The sequence below is a fragment of the Crotalus tigris genome, unplaced genomic scaffold, assembly GCF_016545835.1.
Source record: "Crotalus tigris isolate CLP2741 ecotype Arizona unplaced genomic scaffold, ASM1654583v1 scf7180000020245.1906669, whole genome shotgun sequence".
NCBI lineage: Eukaryota > Metazoa > Chordata > Lepidosauria > Squamata > Viperidae > Crotalus > Crotalus tigris.
In genome coordinates this window covers 110,453-132,936 of record NW_024097926.1, presented here as the reverse complement: position 1 = coordinate 132,936, position 22,484 = coordinate 110,453, and the positions used below count along the sequence as shown (strand labels likewise).

The following is a 22,484-nucleotide window of genomic DNA, read 5'->3' as shown; positions in this document are numbered from 1 at the left end:
TTTTGGGCTCAGTTGTAGTCGTAAGGGTTGGTTGTGCGGAGGAGAAATTAAGAGACACCTCTGGTCTCCAGCTTAGCCAAATAGAGTAGAGTAGAGTAAAGTAGAGTAGAATAGAATGGAATGGAATGGAATGGAATATAGTATGGAATGGAATGGAATATAGTATGGAATGGAATAGAAAGTAGAATAGAATAGAATAGAATAGAATGGAATGGAATGGAATGGAATGGAATGGAATGGAATGGAATAGAATAGAATAGAATATAGAATGGAATGGAATGGAATAGAAAGTAGAATAGAATGGAATAGAATGGAATGGAATGGAATGGAATGGAATAGAAAGTAGAATAGAATAGAATAGAATAGAAGAGAATAAACTAGGAATGGAATGGAATGGAATGGAATAGAATAGAATAGAATATAGAATGGAATGGAATGGAATAGAAAGTAGAATAGAATGGAATAGAATGGAATGGAATGGAATGGAACGGAACGGAATAGAATAAGGAATAGAATAGAATAAGGAATAGAGTAGAATAGAATAGAATAGAATGGAATAGAAAGTAGAGTAGAGTAGAATAGAGTAGAGTAGAGTAGAACTGGAAGGGACCTTGGAGGTCTTCTAGTCCAACCCCCTGCTCATGCAGGAGAACCTATACCTAAAAAAATTGCCTTCAGACGTTGTGGAAGCTTCATGGCTGGAGGCTTTCAAGAAGAGACTGGACTGCCATCTGTCAGAAATAGTGTAGGATCTCCTGCTTGGGTGGGTGGGTGGGGTTGGACTAGATGACCTGCAAGGTCCCTTCCAACTCTTCTATTCTAAATCTCAGCTCTCTTTTCCCCCCTGGCGAGCATCAAAGCAATGAGCCCCTCCTGGAGATCCAAAGTGCTTACGAGGCCTTGAGGAATATAGATCACTGCAGGTTAAATGGCCCCGCAGAAATGGCCGCCATGGCGGCTGGCCGCCCTTTTAAGCAAAGCAAACAAGATCTCTGGATGCAGAAGCCTCTCGGAGTGAGAAAGCGAGTGCCAAGGGGGAAGCAAAAAATAACATAAAATAAAAATAAAGCTATTTATTTTGGGAAAGTTATGAAGAGAGAGCCTTGCCTGGCATCTTGCAGTGGACGTGCCAGAAAGAAATAAAACCTCAGCGGAGCCCATGGAGTTGGGCTTTGACGGGACCGGAGTCATTTTGGGGTTTTTATGGAGCGCAGGTGATGCCCGCCAGGAAACAAAGCCGCCGTATCGTCGAACAGGAAGCGGCCATTTTTTTTCTGACTGTGCTGCTATTAGACATTTCTTGGCACCCTCCGCCACTGTGTTTTCTGGTGTTTTCTTGGCAGCTTTGTCAAAAAAAAAAAAAGGAGCCATTTTTCTGCCTGGCTGCCCTGAGGTGGTGATGGCAGCCATTTTGCGTGCCGCCTTTGAGAGGTTGCATTGGGGCCTCAAATGGCCACGTCGCTTTCTTTTTTTCCCCTCAGAAAAACAAAGGCTGGAAGCAGCTCGGCCGATTAAAAAAAAAACACAAGCCCCCCACATCTTTTCAACTTAAGTTTGGAGGATACAGAAATTAAGCCGGGAAACCACATCTATACAGGGTCCAGATCAGTTTTCAAAGCAAAGACCACAGGGCTATTTTTGCAAATTGAACCGCGTTCAAGGGCATTGGGTGCAAATGGCAAGGCTGAGGCCATCAGCAGCCATCTTGGTTCCTGGGCCGCCATGTTGAGGTGCCTTACGCAATCCGATCGATCAAGAATCTCCAGTTTTAAGACATGGGGATTTCAACTCCCAGCATTCCCTAGCCAACAAGACCATTGCTAAGAATTCTGGGAATTGAAGTCCATACTTCTCAAACTTGCCCTGGCTGGGAACCATTGCATGGAGATGGCAGCAAAAGTATAGAGGAGTGTTTCTCAATCTTGGAGACTTTAAGTCACCAAGGTTGGGAAATACTGGGATAGAGAAATAACATATTTCTTTGAGGATCCCCAATCCCCGGGGAATTTTGCAGCCCAGATATGTAGCCCCCTTGGGTTTCCGTCTTACTCGCTGGCTCATGCCGACATTTGCAAGATTTATGGTGAACGAGAGCTTCCATTCTTCTCCATCGTGGAGTCTGGCTTTGCTTTCAGCCTCATCAATTCATTTTCTCCTCTCCTCCGATTCCCCTTCTATTTCTTCTTCTTCTTCTTCTTTTTTAATGTCCAGACTGTGTAAATGACATAAATCTCTCTCAAATGAACCAGCCAGCCAGACATATTTCTTAGGAAGAGCTATATTGTCATTGCTCTCTAAAGAGCACGGCTGTAAAGAGACAGAGGGCTCTGAATTTTAGATAGGGCACCCTTCCAGCTGATAGGGGAGACTACATCTCCCATCATCCCCATTGTCCCCCATTGCGGGAAAGCTCTTGTTGGATTCACACAGCAGTTTGGTTTGGCGGTCTGAGTTGATCCGTTTTCTTGAGTTTGATGCGACTGAGGAAAATTGAGGGGCCAAATTTAACACCGGGCCCAAACTAACCAAACTTTGCATGTCGTGTGAATTCATTTTTGGGTGGTCTTCCCATCCTCTTAAGTAGTATGCACACGTGCACGTATGCCCCCATGATTTCTCTCCAGTCCTGACTTGCTGTCCCTTCCTTAAATGACCTGGAGTTTGGACTCGTGCCAGCAAAATTGATAAAGGGGTTGAAAGAGCTGTGTGGTTACAGGTAGTCCTCGGCTTACAACAGTCGTTTAATGACTGTTCGAAGTTACGACGGCACTGGAAAAAGTGACTTGTAAACCTTGCTCACACTTTTGCAGCATCCCCGGGGTCATGTGATCAAAATTTGTACACTTGGCAACGGACTCATATTTATAACGGTTGCAGTGTCCCTAGTGTCACGTGATCAAAATTCATATGCTTGGCCACTGACTTGTACTTATAACGGTTGCAGTGTCCCTGGGTCACGGGATCCCCTTGTGCGACCTTTTAAGCAGCAAAGTCAACGCCGAAGCCTGAGTCACTCAACAACCCTGTTAATTTACTTAACAACTGCAGTGATTCACCTAACGAGTGTGGCAAGGACGGTCGTAAAATGGGGCAAGATTTGCTTAACAAATGTCTTGCTTAGACACAGAAATGTGGGGCTCAATTGTAGCCGTAAGTCAAAGACTACTTATATTAAAAGGTACATAGAGTCATCACAACTGGCAATCTCACCCAGTCTTCTCAACCCAAAATTGGAAAACAATTAACTGTTCAGACAGAGCCTTGCATCACATTTTTTTAAACTCCCCTTAGCTTAGAAGCAATTTTTCTTTTCGGAAAAAGAGTTAATATAGCTAATAAACCGTAACCCCTTTTTGACTAAGAGCTTAATTTGGTTAGGGTTTTTCATTTTATTTTTGAAGCTCTTTGTTACTGCGTCAGCTTTGCAGCCCGAGCAATTTCCTACCCTTTAAAATAAAAATTAAATATTAAAAAGTATTTTAATTTTCCTTTTTTCCCCTTGCCAGAGCAAGTTTGGCAGGTCAAAACAGCAATTGAATCCATTTCTCGTCTCTCGTTGATTTATGCCCTTTCGGAAATGTGGACAATAGACCAACCGCAAGGTTTGCGGTAAAAGAGTGTTGGATATTTTCCCCACTTCTTTCAGAGCTTTTCCACTGTAAGGTAAAAGCCTACTTGGTCACTGCCATTAAAGACGGGAACACCTAGAAAGCCTATCTGGAAACGTTGCAAAATATATAAGAGAATAACAGAGTTGGAAGACAACCGTGGAGATCTTCTCGTCCAGAGGACCCCAATCTTTTGGGCACCAGGGACCAGTTCCGTGGAGAGAGATTTTCCTGCGGACTGGAGGGTGCGTGGTCTTGTGTGCTGCCTGCATCCCGTGGATGGGGCTTTGCTTGTTTGTGCGGCCCGGTTGCTGGCATGCTGTGGCCCGGTACTGGTCCATGGACCAGTGGTTGGGACCCCTGATCTCACATCTCAGGGGTCCTCAACCTTCCTGGCACCAGGGACCAAGGATGGGGGAAGATGCTTTCATGCACAACCTAGATCCTGTGCTTGCACTCACTGGCCTGCTGCTTGGGCGACCCAGTTCCTAACAGGCCACAAACCGGTACCAGTCCGTGGCCCAGGGATTGGGGGCCCCTGTTCTAGTCCAACCCCCTGCTCAAGCACTTTTAGACAAGATTGACAATCTCTTCTTAAAAACGTCCAATGTTGGAGCACCCACAATTTCTGGAGGCAAATTGTTCCGCTGATTAATTGTTCTCACTGTCAGGAAATTTCTCCTTAGTTCTAGGTTGGTTCTCTCTTTAATTACAGAATAACAGAGCTGGAAGGGAGCTTGGAGGTCTTCTAGTCCAACCCCCTGCTCAAGCAGGAGACCCCATACCATTTCAGACAAGTGGGTGCCCAGTCTCTTCTCTCACTGCAACTGCAAACTTGGGGTTCTCCGGCATTGGGTCCACATGTCAATTGCAGGGCTGGCATTGACTGCCTGTGTGTCACCTCTGCAGCCTGCAGGGGGCAGCGTTAATAAAACACATATGTCCCAGGGCTGAAATAATCCAGGTTTAATGCAATAATTACATGCATAGCTCTAATAAAGAACATGAGCACACAGCAAGCCAGCTGTTCCCACCTTGTGGTATTAATCCCTGCTTAGCATAATAATCCTTTAATAATGCCCTGCATACACGCATAGACACACACAATCATAGAAACAGACACACACATAGCCCTTTCCCTGTCCCCTAGATGCCGTTGCATAGACATTCGGCTTTGCTTTGTAGGATTTGCAGCTGACAGCAATTCCTGGGCCAAAGCTAAAGGCCCGATATTAAACGAGCATCTTTTACCGGGCCAATCAAGATTACTCCAGCAGTTTTAAATGCCACAAAAAATGCTTGTTGCTGACCAAGCATCCTGTGAAGCACAAAACATTGTGCATTTCTTTACCAACTCCCAGTGACCTAGTAAGAACCTTTAGCCCCTTTTAGTATTCAATGGGAAACAGGCTGTCATTCCTTGTTAAAGAAATTCAATTCAATGAGAATAGAGCTGGAAGGGACCTTGGAGGTATTCCAGCTCAAGCAGGAGACCCCATACTATTCCAGACAGGTGGCTGTCCAGTCTCTTCTTAAAAGCCTTCAGTGATGGAGCACCCACAACTTCTGGTGGCAAGCTGTTCCACTGGTTAATTGTTGTCACTGTTAGGAAGTTTCTCCTTAATTCTCCTTGAAATATGTCAGACTGGCACCCAGCATACATAGGCAGCAATAGGCAGTGATTTGCATATTTATTTTTTAAAGAAACACATAAATAGATTTATTTGTAGTATTACAGTCCCTGGGTATTTGCACCGTTTTATTAATTGACTCATCATAGAATGGAATAGAATAGAATGGAGTGGAGTGGAGTGGAGTAGAGTAGAGTAGAGTAGAGTAGAGTAGAGTAGAGTAGAGTAGAGTAGAGTAGAGTAGACTAGAGTAGACTAGAGTAGAGTAGAGTAGAGTAGAGTATAGAGTAGAATAGAGTAGAGTAGAGTAGAGTAGAATAAAATACAGTAGAATAGAATAGAATAGAATAGAATAGAATAGAATAGAATAGAATAGAATAGAATAGAATAGAATAGCAATATAATTAGAATGGAATGGAATGGAATAGAATAGAATAGAATAGAATAGAATAGCAATATAATTAGAATGGAATGGAATGGAATGGAATGGAATAGAATAGAATAGAATAGAATAGAATAGAATAGAATAGAATAGAATAGAATAGAATAGAGAATGGAACTAGACTAGAACAGAACAGAATAGAATAGAATAGAATTCTTTATTGGCCGAGTGTGGTTAGACACACAAGGAATTTGTTTCCGGTCTAATCTAATAAATCTAATCTGATTAAATGTAATCTGAACGAGAATTTCCTGCCATGGAATGTAAGCGAGAGGCAGAATCTCAACTCCAGGAGTGAGGAAGATGACCAGATTTGAATTACTGGGGTGGGAAAAGCACTCTGCACGTGTTCTGCATCCTTCCTGCTTACTTGGCACACAGCTGCAGCTTAGAAAAACCCAATGTGGGTTCAAATTGCAGAACGGTTAAGCACGGATTTGCATCTGCACCGGAAAGTTCAAAATGTCTTCTGCTCTCAGGCCCAGGTTAAAAGCAAGGCGTGCACAGAAAGGGGGGGGGTTGTCTGCAGTCGGAAGCCCCCACCCCACCGCTGATCTGAGGGCTTGGCTGGCTACTTAGCCCCTCTGCCATGTGCTGGTGATTACTTTAGGGTGACAGCTTGCTGAATTGTGACCCCGGGTGCTGCAAGTCCCATAACTCATCTCGGTGCGCTATACAACCACCTAAGCACCACTGCTCACAAGGAACAACTGGCCTTGAGTTATGGACTGATTTAACAAAATGGGTTCAAGCTCTGGAGGATGCAGGGCAGGGAAAGAAACGCACTGGAATATTAGATGCAGGAAGGAGACTCTGGTCGTGATTCGAACGAGGGCCAGGTTCCCAGGCAAGGAGAGGAGAGGAGTTTGCATTCAAAAAGAGCCGTCTTTGGGCTGTTCTGCAGTTGGATTCTTGCTTTTCCTGGAGTGGCAAACAAACCTTTAAAAGGATTTGCTCCTCTCCTTTTCTGGGATGGCTTCGCCTAATTTGGGGGGGGGGGGCTCCTGGAGCCCCACCAGCTTCAGCCTCTAAAATTGGGAGCAGAGGAAGCCAAAATCCAATTTCCCAGATTTGGGGAAAGGACACCTCCTCGTTTCCCACATTCTTTATAGGCTATCGGGTAGAAGCTTCCCACAGCATCTTGGAATGGAATGGAATGGAGTAGAAAATAGAATGGAATGGAATGGAGTGGAGTAGAATAGAATAGAAATAGAGAATAGAATAGAATAGAATAGAATAGAATAGAATAGAATAGAATAGAATAGAATAGAATAGAATAGAATAGAATAGAATAGAAAATATGGAATGGAATGGAATGGTATGGTATGGTATGGAATAGGATAGGATAGAATAGAATAGAATAGAATAGAATAGAATAGAATAGAATAGAATAGAATAGAATAGAATAAGAAAAAGAATAGAATTAGAATACAGAACAGAACAGAATAGAATAGAATGTAAAATATAGAATAGAATAGAAATACAGAATAAAATAGAAATACAGAATAGAATAGAATAGAATAGAATAGAATAGAATAGAATAAGAAATAGACTAGAATTAGAATACAGAACAGAATAGAATAGAATGTAAAATATAGAATAGAATAGAAATTAGAATAGAATAGAAATTAGAATAGAATAGAATAGAATAGAATAGAATAGAATAGAATAGAATATCTTTAGTGTCATTGGATAACTCACAACGAAATTGAGGCAGACCCACAGCCGACCCAGGTCCAGTGAAGACTAGCCGGCACGTTCACACGATATGCTGTGCTTGGCTTGTGCTAACCTCAGTATTCTTATGGCTTGGGAGGGTGTGTGTGTGTGTGTGTGTGTGTGTGTGTGTGTGTGTGTGTGTGCAAACAGCCCATCAGAGTCGGGGAATTTGGCTAGCTAGAGCAGGGGTGCCCAATCTTGGCAACTTTAAGATGTGTAGACTTCGACTCCCAGAATTCCCCAGCCAGCAACGCATCTTAAAATTGCCAAGATTGGGAATCCCTGATCTAGACATTGGATGAATTTGATATTACAGTTAAATACAGGTAGTCCTCGACTTTCGACCACAATTCAGCCTAACATTTCTGTTGTTAAGTGAGACATTTGTTAAGTGAGTTTTACCCCATTTTACGACCTTTCTCGTCACAGTTGTTAAGTGAATCGCTGCAGTTGTTAAATTAGTAATCCGGTTGCTAAGTGAATCTGGCTTCCCCCATTGACTTGGCTTGTCAGAAGGTCGCAAAAGGGAATCACGTGACCCCAGGACGCTGCGACCGTCATAAGTATGAACCGGTTGCCAGGCCTGTGAACCTTGATCACGTGACCCTGGGGATGCTGCACGGGTTGTAACTGTGAAAAACGGTCCTAAGTCACTTTTTGTCAGTGTAACGTTGTAACTTTGAACGGTCACTAAATGAACTGTTGTAAATCGAGGACTTACCTGTACTGTACACTGGGCAAATGCTGAAGCTAAACTCAGATTTAGCTAACTGAAGGCAATCTGGTGCAGCGGATATTGTTCCCCCCCCCCAGTTATGTACCTCATGCAGAGGAGCGACGGCAAACACACACACACACACACACACACACACACACACACACACACACACACGGATACATCCAGCCTGGCGCACTCAGCTGCCTGCCGTCATCTGCCCTCCAGCAAAAGGCATCTGCCTCCCAGGTGCCCCCCCCTCCTTCCCAGCCAGCCAGCTGCAAGGCGGGATTAATTACCATTTTGCTGCAAATGAAATTAAGTTGGCGCAGTGTCGGTCAGCAGCTGCACCGGGATGTGGATTAAGCTGAGCCGCTGCTGCAAATGGTGGAGCCACACAACACCCCCCCCCAGCCGCCCTCCCCTGAGGACTGGGCAGGAACAGGAATCCTGTCCTGGATCTTGCCAGCTTCGTCAGTCGGATCTCGTTGGCATTCTGGTCCACCTCCAGCGTGAGACAGCCTTTCTTAAAGAATCCCATTCTTCTTTAAGAATTCCCATTCCAGCTTTAAAGAGGGTTCTAGATCAGAGGCCCCCAGCCTTTGGGGCAGCAGGGACCGGTTCTATGCAGAGGGGAGGGTGTGGTTTTGTGTGCTGCCTGCATCCCACGGATGGGGCTTCGCTTGTTTGCACAGCCCGGTTGCTGGCATGCTGCGGCCCGGTACTGATCCATGGACTGGGGGCTGGGGACCCCTGTTCTAGATGCTTCAGGAACAGGAAGAGGGCAGGGAACCCCATATTGGCAGAGAAAGGGGGAATGTGGGCTTTTGGGTGGGAGAAACGTGCTGTCAACATCCAGCTCAAAAATCCAAATAAAACTCCCGGTTCGTTCCGATTTCTGAAAACCTTACTGTTTATTGAATACGCTGCATAGTTTTGGTCGAAGCGAAACTAACTCTGAGGTTCCAACACCAACTCATAGACTTCAGCAACGGTTTCCCCAGCCAAACTCCCAATGTCTTCCTGTCAGTGATGGCGAGCCTTTTAGAGACCGAGTGCCCAAACCGCAACCCCAAACCCACTTATTTATCACAAAGTGCCAGGGCCACATCAGCATTGTGGTGCCCTCGGGGAGGAGAGGGTGTGCGTGTGTGTGTGGCCCACTGGGTGGGCACATGGCTGCGGCGGTCATGGCAGACTGGGTGGGCGTGGCCATCTTGATGTTGCTCGTGGGGAGGGGGATGCCTGTGGGTGCCGGGCAGGGTTGGGGGAGATCCAGGGGGTGTCTAGTGGGTGGGGCGGTGGACAGGAGGCTCGTCCTGCGGGGTGAGGCAGGGGGCAGGGGCCGGGGCGGCTGCTGCCTGACACCATCAGCCCCTGCACAGAGGCCAGCGAGCGCATGGGGGCCAACGGTGTCCATCAGCAACCACAGCCTGCCAACCCCACAACTGGCGCACTAGGGCTCCACAACCTGCTGCCAATACCGGGTCGCCCTCCAGCAGTAGGCAGAGTAGGGGAAGGGGGAGGCACATGATGCAGATCGCCGAACGCGCCTACTCTGTCCCATCTGTTCTTGCTTGTGGTTGGAGAGCAGGGCGCTGCTGGTCATCTTGGCCCCCTTGCAGATCTTGCCCTCAGCCCGCACGTGGAGCCTGTTCCCCTCACACACCTGATGCACCTTGGCCCCGCCTCGGGCCGCCATGGCCTAACAGACCTGTGTGAGCTGATGGCGGCGGTGGCAGCACGTGTGCCCATGGAGAGGGCTCTGAGTGCCGCCTCTAGCCCGCGTGCCATAGGTTCGCTGCCACTGTCTTGTGTAATCCACATCAACAAGTTCACTTGGTAATGGGAACCGCCTGACTTCAAATCCACACCTGTTCTGACACGGCAACCGTCATAAGTATGAACCGACTGCCAAGCCTGTGAATTTTGATCACGTGATGCTGGGGATGCGGCATAAGGTCGTACGCGTGAAAAATGGTCCTAAGTCACTTTTTTTCAGTGCTGTTGTAGCTTTGAACGGTCACTAAACGAACTGTTGTAAGCCGAGGTGTACCTGTATGGTGTCAGTGTTACCCAGATCCCCAAATATAATTGCTGTCTGATGGTTTTCCTTAACCGTCTTGACCTATTCTGCTTTCCGTTCATGATGAGCCGGGGAAGGGACATTTAAGCCTGTGCTTCTTGCAGTATTAAGTAATAATTTTCCCAGCATGAGAGGCTGGGAGGGCCAGCCTTGCCCTCTGTTGCCAGGCATGGGAGAGCGGCTGAGAAGAAGATGCCCTCTGCACGTGCCAAGGGACACTCTTTGTCTCCTTCCTTCACATTCAGGAATTAAGGATTTTGAGCCAGGGAATTTGGGCTCCTGCAGATTTCATATTTGTCTCCATATTTGTCTCCATAGGCAGCAGTACTCTTGTCATATTACAGATTGTTTGCCTTTGCTTCCCCAGGTAGCCTGCCAACCTGCTGGTCTCCCATCCAAATAATAACCACCTCAAATCCTTCTGAGCCCAAACAAAGCAAGCCTTGATGGGCCCATAAATAAATAGCCCTCGGTGTATGCACAGACACAAACACTGGAGCTTTACCAGAAACAATCCACTCCGTCCCAGTGTATCACAGAAATGAAGTTGTTTTTTTTCCTAAGGGCATTTTGGGGTGTGTGTGGGGGGGGGAGGGTGGTGCAGCTAAGCAAAGCAGAAAATTCCACTCCCAGTTAAAAAAAAAAAATGCAGGATTCTGGAACAAATATTTTCCTTTTTAATTGAGACTTTGGAGGGCCAAGTGTTCCTTAGGTGTCAGAGATTGCATTCATAGAACCTGACATCGGAGTAAATCTATTTTTGGATTGCATGCAATGCCCGAACCCCTAAAATTTATCCCAGCAAGCTAAGTTTATGCAACATGACAAGCCTCTCCCCGGAAAGCTAACCCAGATTGGCCACCAGGCTAGCAACTGGCTTGGTTAAGGATGCTGGGCCCGCTCAGCCAGAGCACCAGGGTTCAGCTAGCCAGCTAGGGAGGGCAGTGGTGGACATAAACCAGATCCTCCTTTTGAAAAAATAATGTAAATATTAGCCATAAATGGCATAGAAGCTGCAGCTTTCTGAAAGCACGCTCCCGGTTCTTTGAGCCTGTCCTTTTAGTGGTTTGAAATTAATGTCACTTAATTTAATTTTACTTTTAATGTTTTCGAGGGGTTTTTTTGTTGTTGCATCTTTGGTTATTTGTGTGGTCAACTCTGCAGGCTGCTCAGAGCTACGTGTGGAGATGCCTGGCTATAACAAATCAAGCGAATAATTAAGCAAAAGGAAGAGGAAAACCACCACAGCTGTAAAAAAATCAGTTTATACTGATTTATCTCTTTTGTTCTATTAGGGCAGGGGTCTTCAAACTTGGCCCTTTTATGACTTGTGGACTTCAACTCCCAGAATTCCTCAGCCAGGCACACCTTGCCTCCTGACAAGCAAAGTATAGGTTCTCCTGCTTGAGCGGGGGGGGGGGGGCTGGACTAGAAGACCTCCAAGGACCCTTTCAGCTCTATTCTATTCTATTCTATTCTATTCTATTCTATTCTATTCTATTCTATTCTATTCTATTCTACTTTCCATTCCATTCCATTCTATATTCTATTATGTTCTGTTCTGTTCTATTCTATTCTATTCTATTCCTATTCTCTATTCTATTCTATTCTATCCTATCCTATTCTATTCTATTCTATTCTATTCCCATTCCATTATTCTATTCTGTTCTGTTCTATTCTACTCTATTGCATTATTCTATTCTGTTCTACTCTACTCTACTCTACTCTACTCTACCCTACCCTACTCTACTCTACTCTACTCTACTCCACTCCACTCCACTCTACTCCACTCCACTCCACTCCACTCCACTCAACTGTTCTGTTCTGTTCTATTCTAAAGTCAATAGGGAAGCCAAATTCAGTTTAATGACCGGATTAGTAACTTAGCAACTGCAGTGATCCATTTAACCACTGTGGCAAGGAAGGTCGTAAAACGGGGTGAAACCCACTTAACAAATGTCTCACTTAGCAACAGAATTTTGAGGCTCAATGGTATTTGACTCCTGGATTTTAAAAAAAACACACACAGAGAGACAATAAAAAGTTTTCCAGCATCCTTAGCCGTGCAAAGCTCACGTTGCCTTGCTTGGCTGACGGTCACGTATCTTGGGAGTAGCTCCTGCTGCCCTCCCCATCCCCTTTCCTTCAGACCGTGGAGGAACCCCCAAGGATTTGGGGCCCCGTGTGGAAAGGCGAGAAGCTGCCTCTCTTGGTTTCCAACTCGGAGTCCCCAACTTTGGCTGCCTGGTGTAGCTCTGGCACCGTCCGAATACCTTGGAAGTCTTTCCGAACAGGAAGTTTTGTCCCTGTCAAAGAGAGAAAAGGAGCCTGTTAAGAACAAGGCTGTAATCCTTTGAAATACGCCCCACCCAGGGGAGACTCAGCCTCCCTCTTTTAATGGCCTCTGCTGCTTATGGATGAGATCACGGGCTGGGCTTATCAGCCCTGTGCAGATTTCCACTTGTGGTGTTGTGCTGGAGGCGCCTTGCAGGGGTGGATGGGGGGAATATTGGTTGCTCTAGGTTCACATCCTCTACATTTGGGAGGGGGGTGGCTTTGGGGAAACACGATCCTTCGTTGGCTTCGTTTCGGTGCTATCCGCTGCCCCCTTGCCAAAGAATCCAGAGCTGGTCTCTTTTTTTAAATCCTCTTAAACTGGGCTTAGATTGCATCCCCGTGATTCCCAGTGCAGCAGGATGATTCAGACCAGTTCCCTCCACTTCCAGGTGGCAAAGAAATTCTAAGCATGGGCATTTCCATCTCCAGGGGAGGACCCCAGTCTTACGTCCGCCCCCCAGCTATGAAATCCACAAATCTGGGCCACTGTCCGTTCCACAGGGCTGTCGTGTCAAGAAAAGGAGGGGATATCTAGCTAATATCTAGAGAAAAGAGAAGATAGACATTTAAATTTAAATTTAAAAACTTCTTCGGTGTCATGCAGAAGGAAAGTCCGACTGATTAACAGCACAATATGTGCAAAGGTTCATTTAAAAAAAAAACATTTTGTCAGAATCCAATTATACTTCATCTCCAGTTATTAATTATAGAAAACCCCATTTCTGCCCTCTCTGGATTCTGCCATAAAGAAAGAGAGGGGGGTGAACAAAGGGGCTTTATGGCCCTCACTTCCTTTGGTACAACTTCAAAGGGTTTGAATGTGGTTAGCACCAAAAGGTCTTATCATAACAAAGGAGGCTATTTACCTTTCATGTAGTTTATCTGAAGTCTCCATCCAGACGGAAGAAAGGAAAAAAGGGGTGGGATTGTGATGCCTGAAACTGTCACTGGAAGAGGGGGGTGATTGGGTGGGACTACTGGGAACCCCTTAAAACCTCGAATGGTAGAGCTTGAACCCCAAGTCCTGTCTAGCACGCCTGCAACCACTTTTTCTTAATAAAGGATGCCTGTTGGAAGAATTATTCCAAGAGTTCTGTCTTCTTAAGATGTAAAGTGGGGTGGGTCCTTACACATTTCCTCCTATAAATTAGTATTTTTTTTGTTTTTACTTTTAATTTAAAACTTTGCTTTTTTTTCCCTTTAAGAATAAAAAGAAAAGAAATGAAGAGACTTTTTAAAAAATAAACACAGGGGCTGCTCGAGTCGAACCATTCATTTAGTGACCGTTGAAAGTTATGACGACACTGATGAACGGTTTTCACACTTAACAACCATGACAACATCCCCGTGGTCACGTGATCAACTGGTATGCATGTATGACGCCTGTCGCAGTGTCCCGAGGTGATGCGATCCCCGTTTGTGGCCTTCCTAGCAGGCTTCCGACAAGCAAATGGGGGAAGCCAGATTTGCTTAATGACCGCACGTTTCACTTAACAACTGCAGTGATTTGCTTAACAACTGTGGTATGAACTGCGGTTGCAAAAGGGGGGAGGGAACTCACTTAATGACTGCCTTGCTCAGCCATGGAAATTTGGGGGCTCAATTGCAGTCGTAAGTCGAGGACTCCCTGTGAAGGTTTAAAAAGCTGGTCAGAGAGTTGGAGAAATCCTGGTTCGACCCTGTTTGTGCCGTGAGAATTCACGAAATGACTTTGGGCCAATTCCGTCCTCTTTCTTAGCCCTATGTACCTTTATAGGGTGGCGGTTGTGGAGCAGGTGAGGGATACAGTGCTGTAACGCAAACACACATACACACATATTAAAAAGGCACAACGAAGAGCTCGGAAGGCGCAGACCGCCCCAGGGGCTGCTGATCCAGCTCCACAGAGGAATTACTCTCATTTGTACCCCAATCACGGTGTGGTTTGGCACCGCAATCAAACAGGACAGGTGCAGACTCCAACAGATAGTTAGGACTGCAGGAAGAACAATCGCAACCAGCCTGCTTTCCATTGAGGACTAGTATACTGCGCAGGTCAGAAAGGCTGAGAAAATAACTTAACAGACCCCTCACATCCTGGACATAAACTGTTTCGACGCCTCTCCTCGGGATGGCGCTAGAGGGCATTGCCATCACTCTGTTGAACTCTTAATTCCCACAGCATTGTCTTACTTCTCATCTTTTCTCACCCTCTCATTTTTCCTGCAACCTCCTCCTATTGGTTTCTTATGATTTATCAGTTGTTGTTTGTAACTTATGTCTAATGATTGTAACTATGATTTATGACCCATTACTTCTGTTTATATATACACTGAGAGCTTATGCATCGGAGACAAATTTCTTGTGTGTACAATCACACTTGGCCAATAAAGAATATTCTGTTCTGTTCTATTCTATTCTATTCTATTCTATTCTATTCTATTCTATTCTATTCTATTCTATTCCTCTCCATTCCACTCTACTCCATTCCATTCCATTCCATTCCATTTCTTTATTCTATTCTACTCTACTCTTCTATTCTTTATTCTATTCTACTTTACTCTACTCTACTCTATATACTCTTCTCTTCTCTTCTATTCTATTCTCTTCTATTCTATTCTCTTCTCTTCTATTCTATTCTATTCTATTCTATTCTATTCCAATCCAATATTCTATTCTATTCTATTCTATTCTATTCTATTCTATTCTATTCTATTCTATTCTATTCTATTCTATTCTACTCTATTCTACTCCACTCCATTCCGTTCTGTTCTATTCTATTCTAATTTCATTCCATTCCAATATTCTATTCTCTTCTCTTCTATTCTATTCTACTGTATTTTATTCTACTCTATTCTTATTCTACTCTACTCTATTCTATTCCACTCCACTTCACTCCACTCCACTCTACTCCATTCCATGTTCTATTCTATTCTATTCTATTCTATTCTTATTCTACTCTACTCTACTCTACTCTACTCTACTCTACTCTACTCTACTCTACTCTACTCTATATACATCCTTGAGCTCCTGGAGAAGAAGTAGCTGCTAAAATTTAATCAATTGATATTCCGATGATGACTGCTGGAGACCCTACAAAGCTAGTTGTAATGTTACAGGAGTCCTTTATTTTGTGGGCAAATAGCAGAATTTGTGTAATCCGGCTGCAGATTTTCCTGTTTTTCCAGCCCCCCCCCTCGCCCTTCTGAAGCCCGCACTGACCCAATTTCCTTTCTTCCTCCTCTCTCTGCCCCTTCTTCCTCCCCCCCCCCCGCTCTCCAGGACCAGGGGACTGTGGGAGTCATTTTCAATGTGGGCACGGACGACATCACGATCGAGGAGAGCAACGCCATGGTGAACGACGGCAAGTACCACGTGGTCCGTTTCACCCGGAGCGGCGGCAACGCAACGCTGCAGGTGGACAACTGGCCCATCAACGAACGATACCCGGCAGGTAGGGATCACAAAGCATCATCTGCCATCGTCCCCTACTCTCTTTCCCCCGACGGCGGAGGTCGGAACCACCGGGCCCTCTTTTTCTTTCTGCCAGAGTCGGTGGGGGGGGGGAAGACAACTGTCCTGGCCTCTGGGTGGCATCTCCTGTCCTTTCCAGAACCTCTGGGGCTTCTTCCCACGCTCACACATTGCAAGCCGAGGAAGGAGGGGGGAGAAGCGAAAGGAGGAATCGGGAGAAGAGTCTCAGGAAGTGGGGCTTAGGAAAGTGTCTTTAGGGCTGAGGTCCTGTTCCAGCCTTACCCCTTCTGAAGCATCTCCGACAAGGAAGGCCCTCCTGTAAATGGTCCCACTTCTCTGGAGGTGCTGGAAATTGCAAGGCTTTGAAATAATAGATAATAATACTTGTAGCTCCGGGGTTTTAGATTCTGGCCGTGGTTGGTTCTCCGAGCTTGTTTTAAGAGAATTCCTGAATGTCTCGTTACCAAGCTAGGTAACTTCCATCAGCAGGATTTCCTCGTCCTGTTCTCCCCTTAGCTCAGGGGTAGGCAACCTTGGCTCTTTTATGACTCGTGGACTTCAACTCCCAGAATTCCTGAGCCAGCATGAGGGAAACTTTGGCTCCCTCATGACTCGTGGACTTCAACTCCCAGAATTCCTGAGCCAGCGTGGGGAAAACTGCCCCCTCCATGACTTGTGGACTTCAACTCCCAGAATTCCTGAGCCAGCGTGGTTCAGCTTGGAAACCTCTCCCTGTCCCCTCAGCATGGCTGGCTCAGGAATTCTGGGAGTTGAAGTCCACGAGTCATAAAAGAGCCAAGGTTGCCTACCCCTGCCTTAGCTCATCAACCTCTTGTGTTCCTGTGTGGTCAGTCGGTCGTGCGATTGGCTGGTGGTTTGGAGCTATATTTGAATTTCGAGCAGCTGATTGGTTCTCTTGTCGATTGGCACTCCGAATGGACTGGTTTCTTACATATTGATAGGTTGTTTGGATTATCATATCGCTATGTAGGAAACCAGACCGCTCCAAGTGCCAGTCAACAAGAGAACCAATTAGCTGCTCTGGAATTCAAATCCAGCTCCAAACAAACAACCAGCTGACCACACAGGCACACAAGACGTTGATGAGTCAAGGAGAATCGGTCGAGAAAATCCTGCTGATGGCGTTACCTAGTTTGGTAATGAGACGTTCAAGGAATTGCATTAAAACAGACTTAGAGAACAAACCACAGCCAAAATTGCAAATCTTCTCTGGTCCCCCTCCCCATTAGATCTTTTTTTTTTAAATTCCCCCCTCCCCCTTGCCATCAGTTCAACTAATAATATCACTCAGGATTCAGAGTCTTGGGCCTGAACGGGGATGATGGTAGTAGAACGGGAGGCTCTGTTTTCCTTCCGAAAAGCTTAGCATGGCCCATGGAGATGGACGCAGGGTTAAAAAGGTGAAACCCCCCCCCTCCCAAAAAAACCTACCTATCTCAGTTGAGCTTCTCTCTTGAGGTCACAGAACAAAGACTTGTATTTATGACGGTTGTATTGTCCCGAGGTTGTGCGATCCCCTTTTGTGGATTTTCTGACAAGCAAAGTCAGTGGGGAAGCCAGATTTGCTTAACGACCGTGTTGCTAACTTAACAACTGGCTGTTTTATATAGTGGGTTTTCCCTTCCAAGTCCATCTCACTGGCCATCTGCAGCATTATATCTCACCCTTGTCAACTTTAAGATGGGTGGACTTCAACTCCCAGAATACCGCTGAGCTGGCTGCAGAATTCTGGGTGTTGAAGTCCCCCATCTTACAGTTGACAAGGTTGAAAAACAATGCTCTACGCTACAGGTTTCTCCACTAGGAAAGGCCATCTTCTCTAGCTGAAATGAAAAGGCCCAGATTCCCTTTTTATCATCTTCCCTTTTCTTTTTCTTTATCTTCCCTGATTGATGATGGGAGTACTTGACATCCTTTCCGCCATGACATTTTTTGCCGCTCAAGTAATTTTTGCATCTCTTTTCAGCAGCAGCCAGGGGTGGGTGCAGATAATCCTGCATATCGCGATTTCATCTAGCTTCTTCCTTGAAAAGGCTGGCTGTGATTAAAGTTCATGGCCTGCATTGGAGATGCATAGAGCTGGAGGGAGATAAGCGAGGGCAAGGAGCGGGGTCTGCAAGAAGAGAGATGTTCCTCCAGGGCCAACTGGACAGGGAGAACTTCGTGGAGTCAAGAATGCCGGGAGGGGGAAGATCTTTAGCAGGGACGGACCTCCAGCTTCACTAAGCAGGCAGTTGCCCCTCCCCAATGCTGAGTATTTCTACCCCGTAGATCTTGGACAAACCGCATCGCAGCGTCCCTCTTCCCATCCTTCCGTTCAATTAAGCGTACCTTGGGGATCCTCTTTGGGCAGTGGGCCGGTTCCAACCTCCGCTGAATCAGACCAGGTGACTCGGGAAGCTGGAAGGTGCCGGCACGAAATTGGAGGGTTGCCTTCGGCCCTGGCAAGGCACCCTGGCTGGAACTCCCTTCTCCCAAATCCATTTCAAGGTTGAATCACACACCGTTCCACTGGCTTCTCCCTCCCCATCTCCAGAAACGTCAAAGCGGAGGGAACAAATCTAACTGAGGTCAAGGCACGGAGGGCTTCTTGGTAGCAAGGATTTGCCAGCATTTCTCATACACGCACGCACAAACACAAACACACACACACACACACACACATATGTGATGCCTCCGGCTCACCTCGCTGTGAATCAGTTTGATGCAGCCTTGTCTAATGCAGCTGCAGTGGTTTCAAGATGGGTGGCTGTATAAAATGTTTTAAATAAATAGCCAGGTGTTGCCATCTCTTACCCTGGCACTCTGGAAATCCTACTCAGTTGGACATCCCAAAGGTGATTTCTTTCAAAAGCCAAGTGGACTTTCTTGTTTTGTTTGATGACATTTGCCTTCTCATCCAAGAAGTTTCTTCAGTTCTGACTAAATGGTGGGGAACGGAAGGATTGATCATCATTGCCGTCATCTGGTCGTTAGTACTCCCTCTGAGAGTCGTTGAGGTCATTTGGAGGTTTATCTGTGCCCTCAGGGTCAACTGAATAGTTCAAATGTGAGTGGAACCTTCTTGGAGCTGCTGAAAAGACTGTGTTGTAAACACACTGAAACTCCTTTCAGCAGTTCCAGCAGTTCCACACCCATTTGCACCACTGAGGTGACCCTGAGGACACAGATAAACCTCCATGTGGCCGCAACGACTCTGAGAGAGAATACTAATAACCAGAAGACTGCAAGGGATATAAATCTTTCCATTCCCCTGTTCGGTCAGAACTGAAGAAGCTTCTTGGGTGATCAGCGAAACGTCTTCAGGGAAAAAGCATCTTTAGGACAACCACGACCTGGATGACTGAGAATCTCCATAGACCAGTGTTTCCCAATCTTGACAATTTTAAGGCATGTGGACTTCAATTCCCAGAATTCCACAGCCAGCTGGCTGTGGAATTCTGGGAATTGAAGTCCACAGGCCTTAAAATTGTCAAGGTTGAGAAGCACTGCCATAGACATTTAGCCAGCTGGACAGATCCTCTGTCTGTCATCCCAGAACTGTCCAAGGTGCTGAACCACACCGGAGTCTTGCAAGCCTTTTTCTGTCTCCAGCTTCTCTGGGAGTTGTGCAAGATTTAAGACTGGTGGACTTTAACTCGCAGAATTCTGGGAGTTGAAGTCCACAGGTCTTAAAGTTGCCAAGTTTGGAGACCCTTCCCCCCCCCCCCGACACAAATGTTTTAAATCAATAACTGGAAGTTGCCATCTTCACCCTGGCACGCTGGAAATCCTACTCAGCTGGACAGAGCGTCTATCTGTCATCCCAGAGCTGTCCAAGGTGCTGAACCACACAGGAGCCTTTCTGCGTCCTGGGAGTTGCACAGATGTGACCACTGTAATGGGGACCCCTCTGGCTTTGGGTTGGGTGCATCCTGGAACGTTTATTTATGTGGATCATCTTCTGCCTTGAAAGGAAATCCTCTCTGCTGCCGCTGGCTAAGCTGCAGTTGTGTCAGGAGTTGACAGCCACGCTTCTTCTCAAAGTCTTGGTGCAGAATCAATCAATCAATCAATCAGAATAGAGCTAGAAGGGACCTTGGAGGTCTTCTAGTCCAGCCCCCTGCTCAAGCTGGAGACCCTATACCATTTCAGACAGGTGGCTGTCCAGTCTTTTCTTAGAAACCTCCAGCGATGAAGCAACCACGACTTCTGAAGGCAAGTTGTGCATTATTTTGAACTTGAGCATTATTTCCCCCCCATCATGGAAGAAACTCTCTTTTTTACCTAGCCCGGGGCGGGCTGGAAAGCAGGTTTACTCAGCTGCCGTTCCTGCCGTTTACTTCGCCAGCCCTTTACATTTTTTTGCCAAAAAAGTTGGCGCTTCAGACATCATCCCCGGCCTGGTGTTCAGAATCACACCTTGAGGGTCGGTGTCATGTCAGCCAACAGACGGGCCCTGAGGTATCTAGCCAGGAGAGATTCTAGCCAGCTCCTCCAAACCCTTTCTTTGTGAGCCACGTGGATGTTTCCAAATACAGGTGAAATAAAAGTGGATGAAATTCTTCAAGGGCAGGTCGGCTGGTCATTCAAGCACCTTTCGTGCAGAGCTAAACCCTGCACACAATCCCGGCACACACCCGGGACCATGCTAGACTAGACTCTTCGACTTGGAAGGGTTCCATGAGGCCATCAAGTCCAGCCCCTGGTTCCGTGCAAACTGAAGCATCCCTGGCAGACGCTGTACAGACCCTGCTTGATCCCGTCACCCAAAGCGGACCTTGCCGGTGGCCTAAATACGGAGCCCGGAAAGCAGCCCAGAATTTTGCTTCTTTTATTCGAAAAATACAAAGGGCCGGACAGAAAGCCTCCCCCCCCCGTGCTCAGCCCGATGGCGACAACGCTATTTTTTGAAATCAGTAAATTAACACCCAAGTGACATTATTCCCAGGCGTTTTTATGACACCTTTCTCCCCCCCCCCTCGATCTCCCAAGTTTTCTGTTGCTGTTACATTAAGCCGGGAAGAACAGCCCACTTTATTAAAGCCAATCTGGGTTTGTGTTTTTTTTTTTAAGGCAAGCATCTCGGCAGAAAGCCATTTATTTATCCGCCTTTAAAAATAAGCATAAATCTGTTTCAGCCTACGTAAGGAGGGGGGGGGAATTGGCAGTGACATCTTTAAGATACTCTAAAGAGAAAAGCGGTGGTGGGGAGGAATGTGGGAAAATGAGAAATGTTTAATAAGAAATACTGCAGGGCCCAGAGGTGGCGCAGAGGATGGAGAGAGGGAGGGAGACGATCTGGGAGATTCAGAATCCTAAATGAGATTATATGCCCTGCGTTCTGGGGGGAAAAAGTCAAGAAATAATCAGTGACTCCCCAAACTATGAATTACTACTTTCGATACACCGACTGGGAATCACTTGGCTGATCTGCAACCCCTTTCTGTTTTGGGAAGAATATTTCTCCTTAAGAAAATAGCTAAAGGATTTGGGGGGAGGGAAGTAGGATAGAAAAGGAACATTTCTTCAGCTTATGTTCCTTTCATGGTGTGGGGGATATATGTGTGGGTGTGTCTCCTGATTTAATTCAGATTTTGTCAATCTGGGGTCCTCTAGATAAACTGACACAATCGGAAGAGAATGGCCTTAATCTGTCTCAGCTAAAAATCAACCAGACTCCCAAGCAATTTTATGTCATCTTTCCCTATCTCTCTCCTTCCTTCCTTCCTTCCTTCCTTCCTTCCTTCCTTCCTTCCTTCCTTCCTTCCTTTATTTCTCTCCTTCCTTCCTCCATCCTCCCTCCTTTCTTTATTTCTCTCCTTCCTTCCTTCCTTCCTCCTTTCTTTATTTCTCTCCTTCCTTCCTTCCTTCCTTCCTCCTTTCTTTATTTCTCTCCTTCCTTCCTCCATCCCTCCCTCCTTTCTTTATTTCTCTCCTTCCTTCCTTCCTTCCTCCTTTCTTTATTTCTCTCCTTCCTTCCTTCCTCCATCCCTCCCTCCCTTCTTTATTTCCTTCCTTCCTTCCTTCCTTCCTTCCTTCCTTCCTTCCTTCCTTCCTTTCTGTGGGCAGTGCCAACAACAGAGATTAATTGCTGTGCCCCTCAGTGATTGGCTAATTAACCAATTAAAATAAATACAACTGGTCTCCGAACCCCATCAGAGATTCTTCCCTCTGAAAAGTGAATAGGCCTCTTGTCCAAATTCCACTGATTTACAGATCCCAGCACAATGTTTTTAGGAAGAGCCTCAGCAGAACGTAGTATCCTGCCCCTAAACCTGGAAGTTTCTGTGCCCCCCCCCCTTTTTTTTCAGAGGTAGGGAGATTTTCCCTTGTTTTGCATTTCCTACAAACACAGGTTTCTGCAGAAACCATGATTTGTGGGAGCGCACTGAATACGCCTAACCCGAACCATGCGACGCTTTGTGCACGCTGCAAGTGCAGCAAGCAGGCTTTTGACCAATTGTGCATGCTGCAAGTGCAGCAAGCAGGC

The 22,484-nt window shown here is 46.1% G+C and overlaps 1 protein-coding gene across 25 annotated transcripts in view; it reads left to right on the top strand.

Annotated features, from left to right (window-relative positions):
• NRXN2 (neurexin 2) overlaps nt 1–22,484 on the top strand; it is a 336,186-nt gene that overhangs the window by 278,505 nt on the left and 35,197 nt on the right. For all 25 annotated transcript variants that reach the window (XM_039366158.1, XM_039366176.1, XM_039366159.1 and 22 more), the window contains one exon: nt 15,800–15,971. In XM_039366158.1, the coding sequence (XP_039222092.1) occupies nt 15,800–15,971 (172 nt within the window). The remainder of the gene's footprint in view (nt 1–15,799; nt 15,972–22,484) is intronic.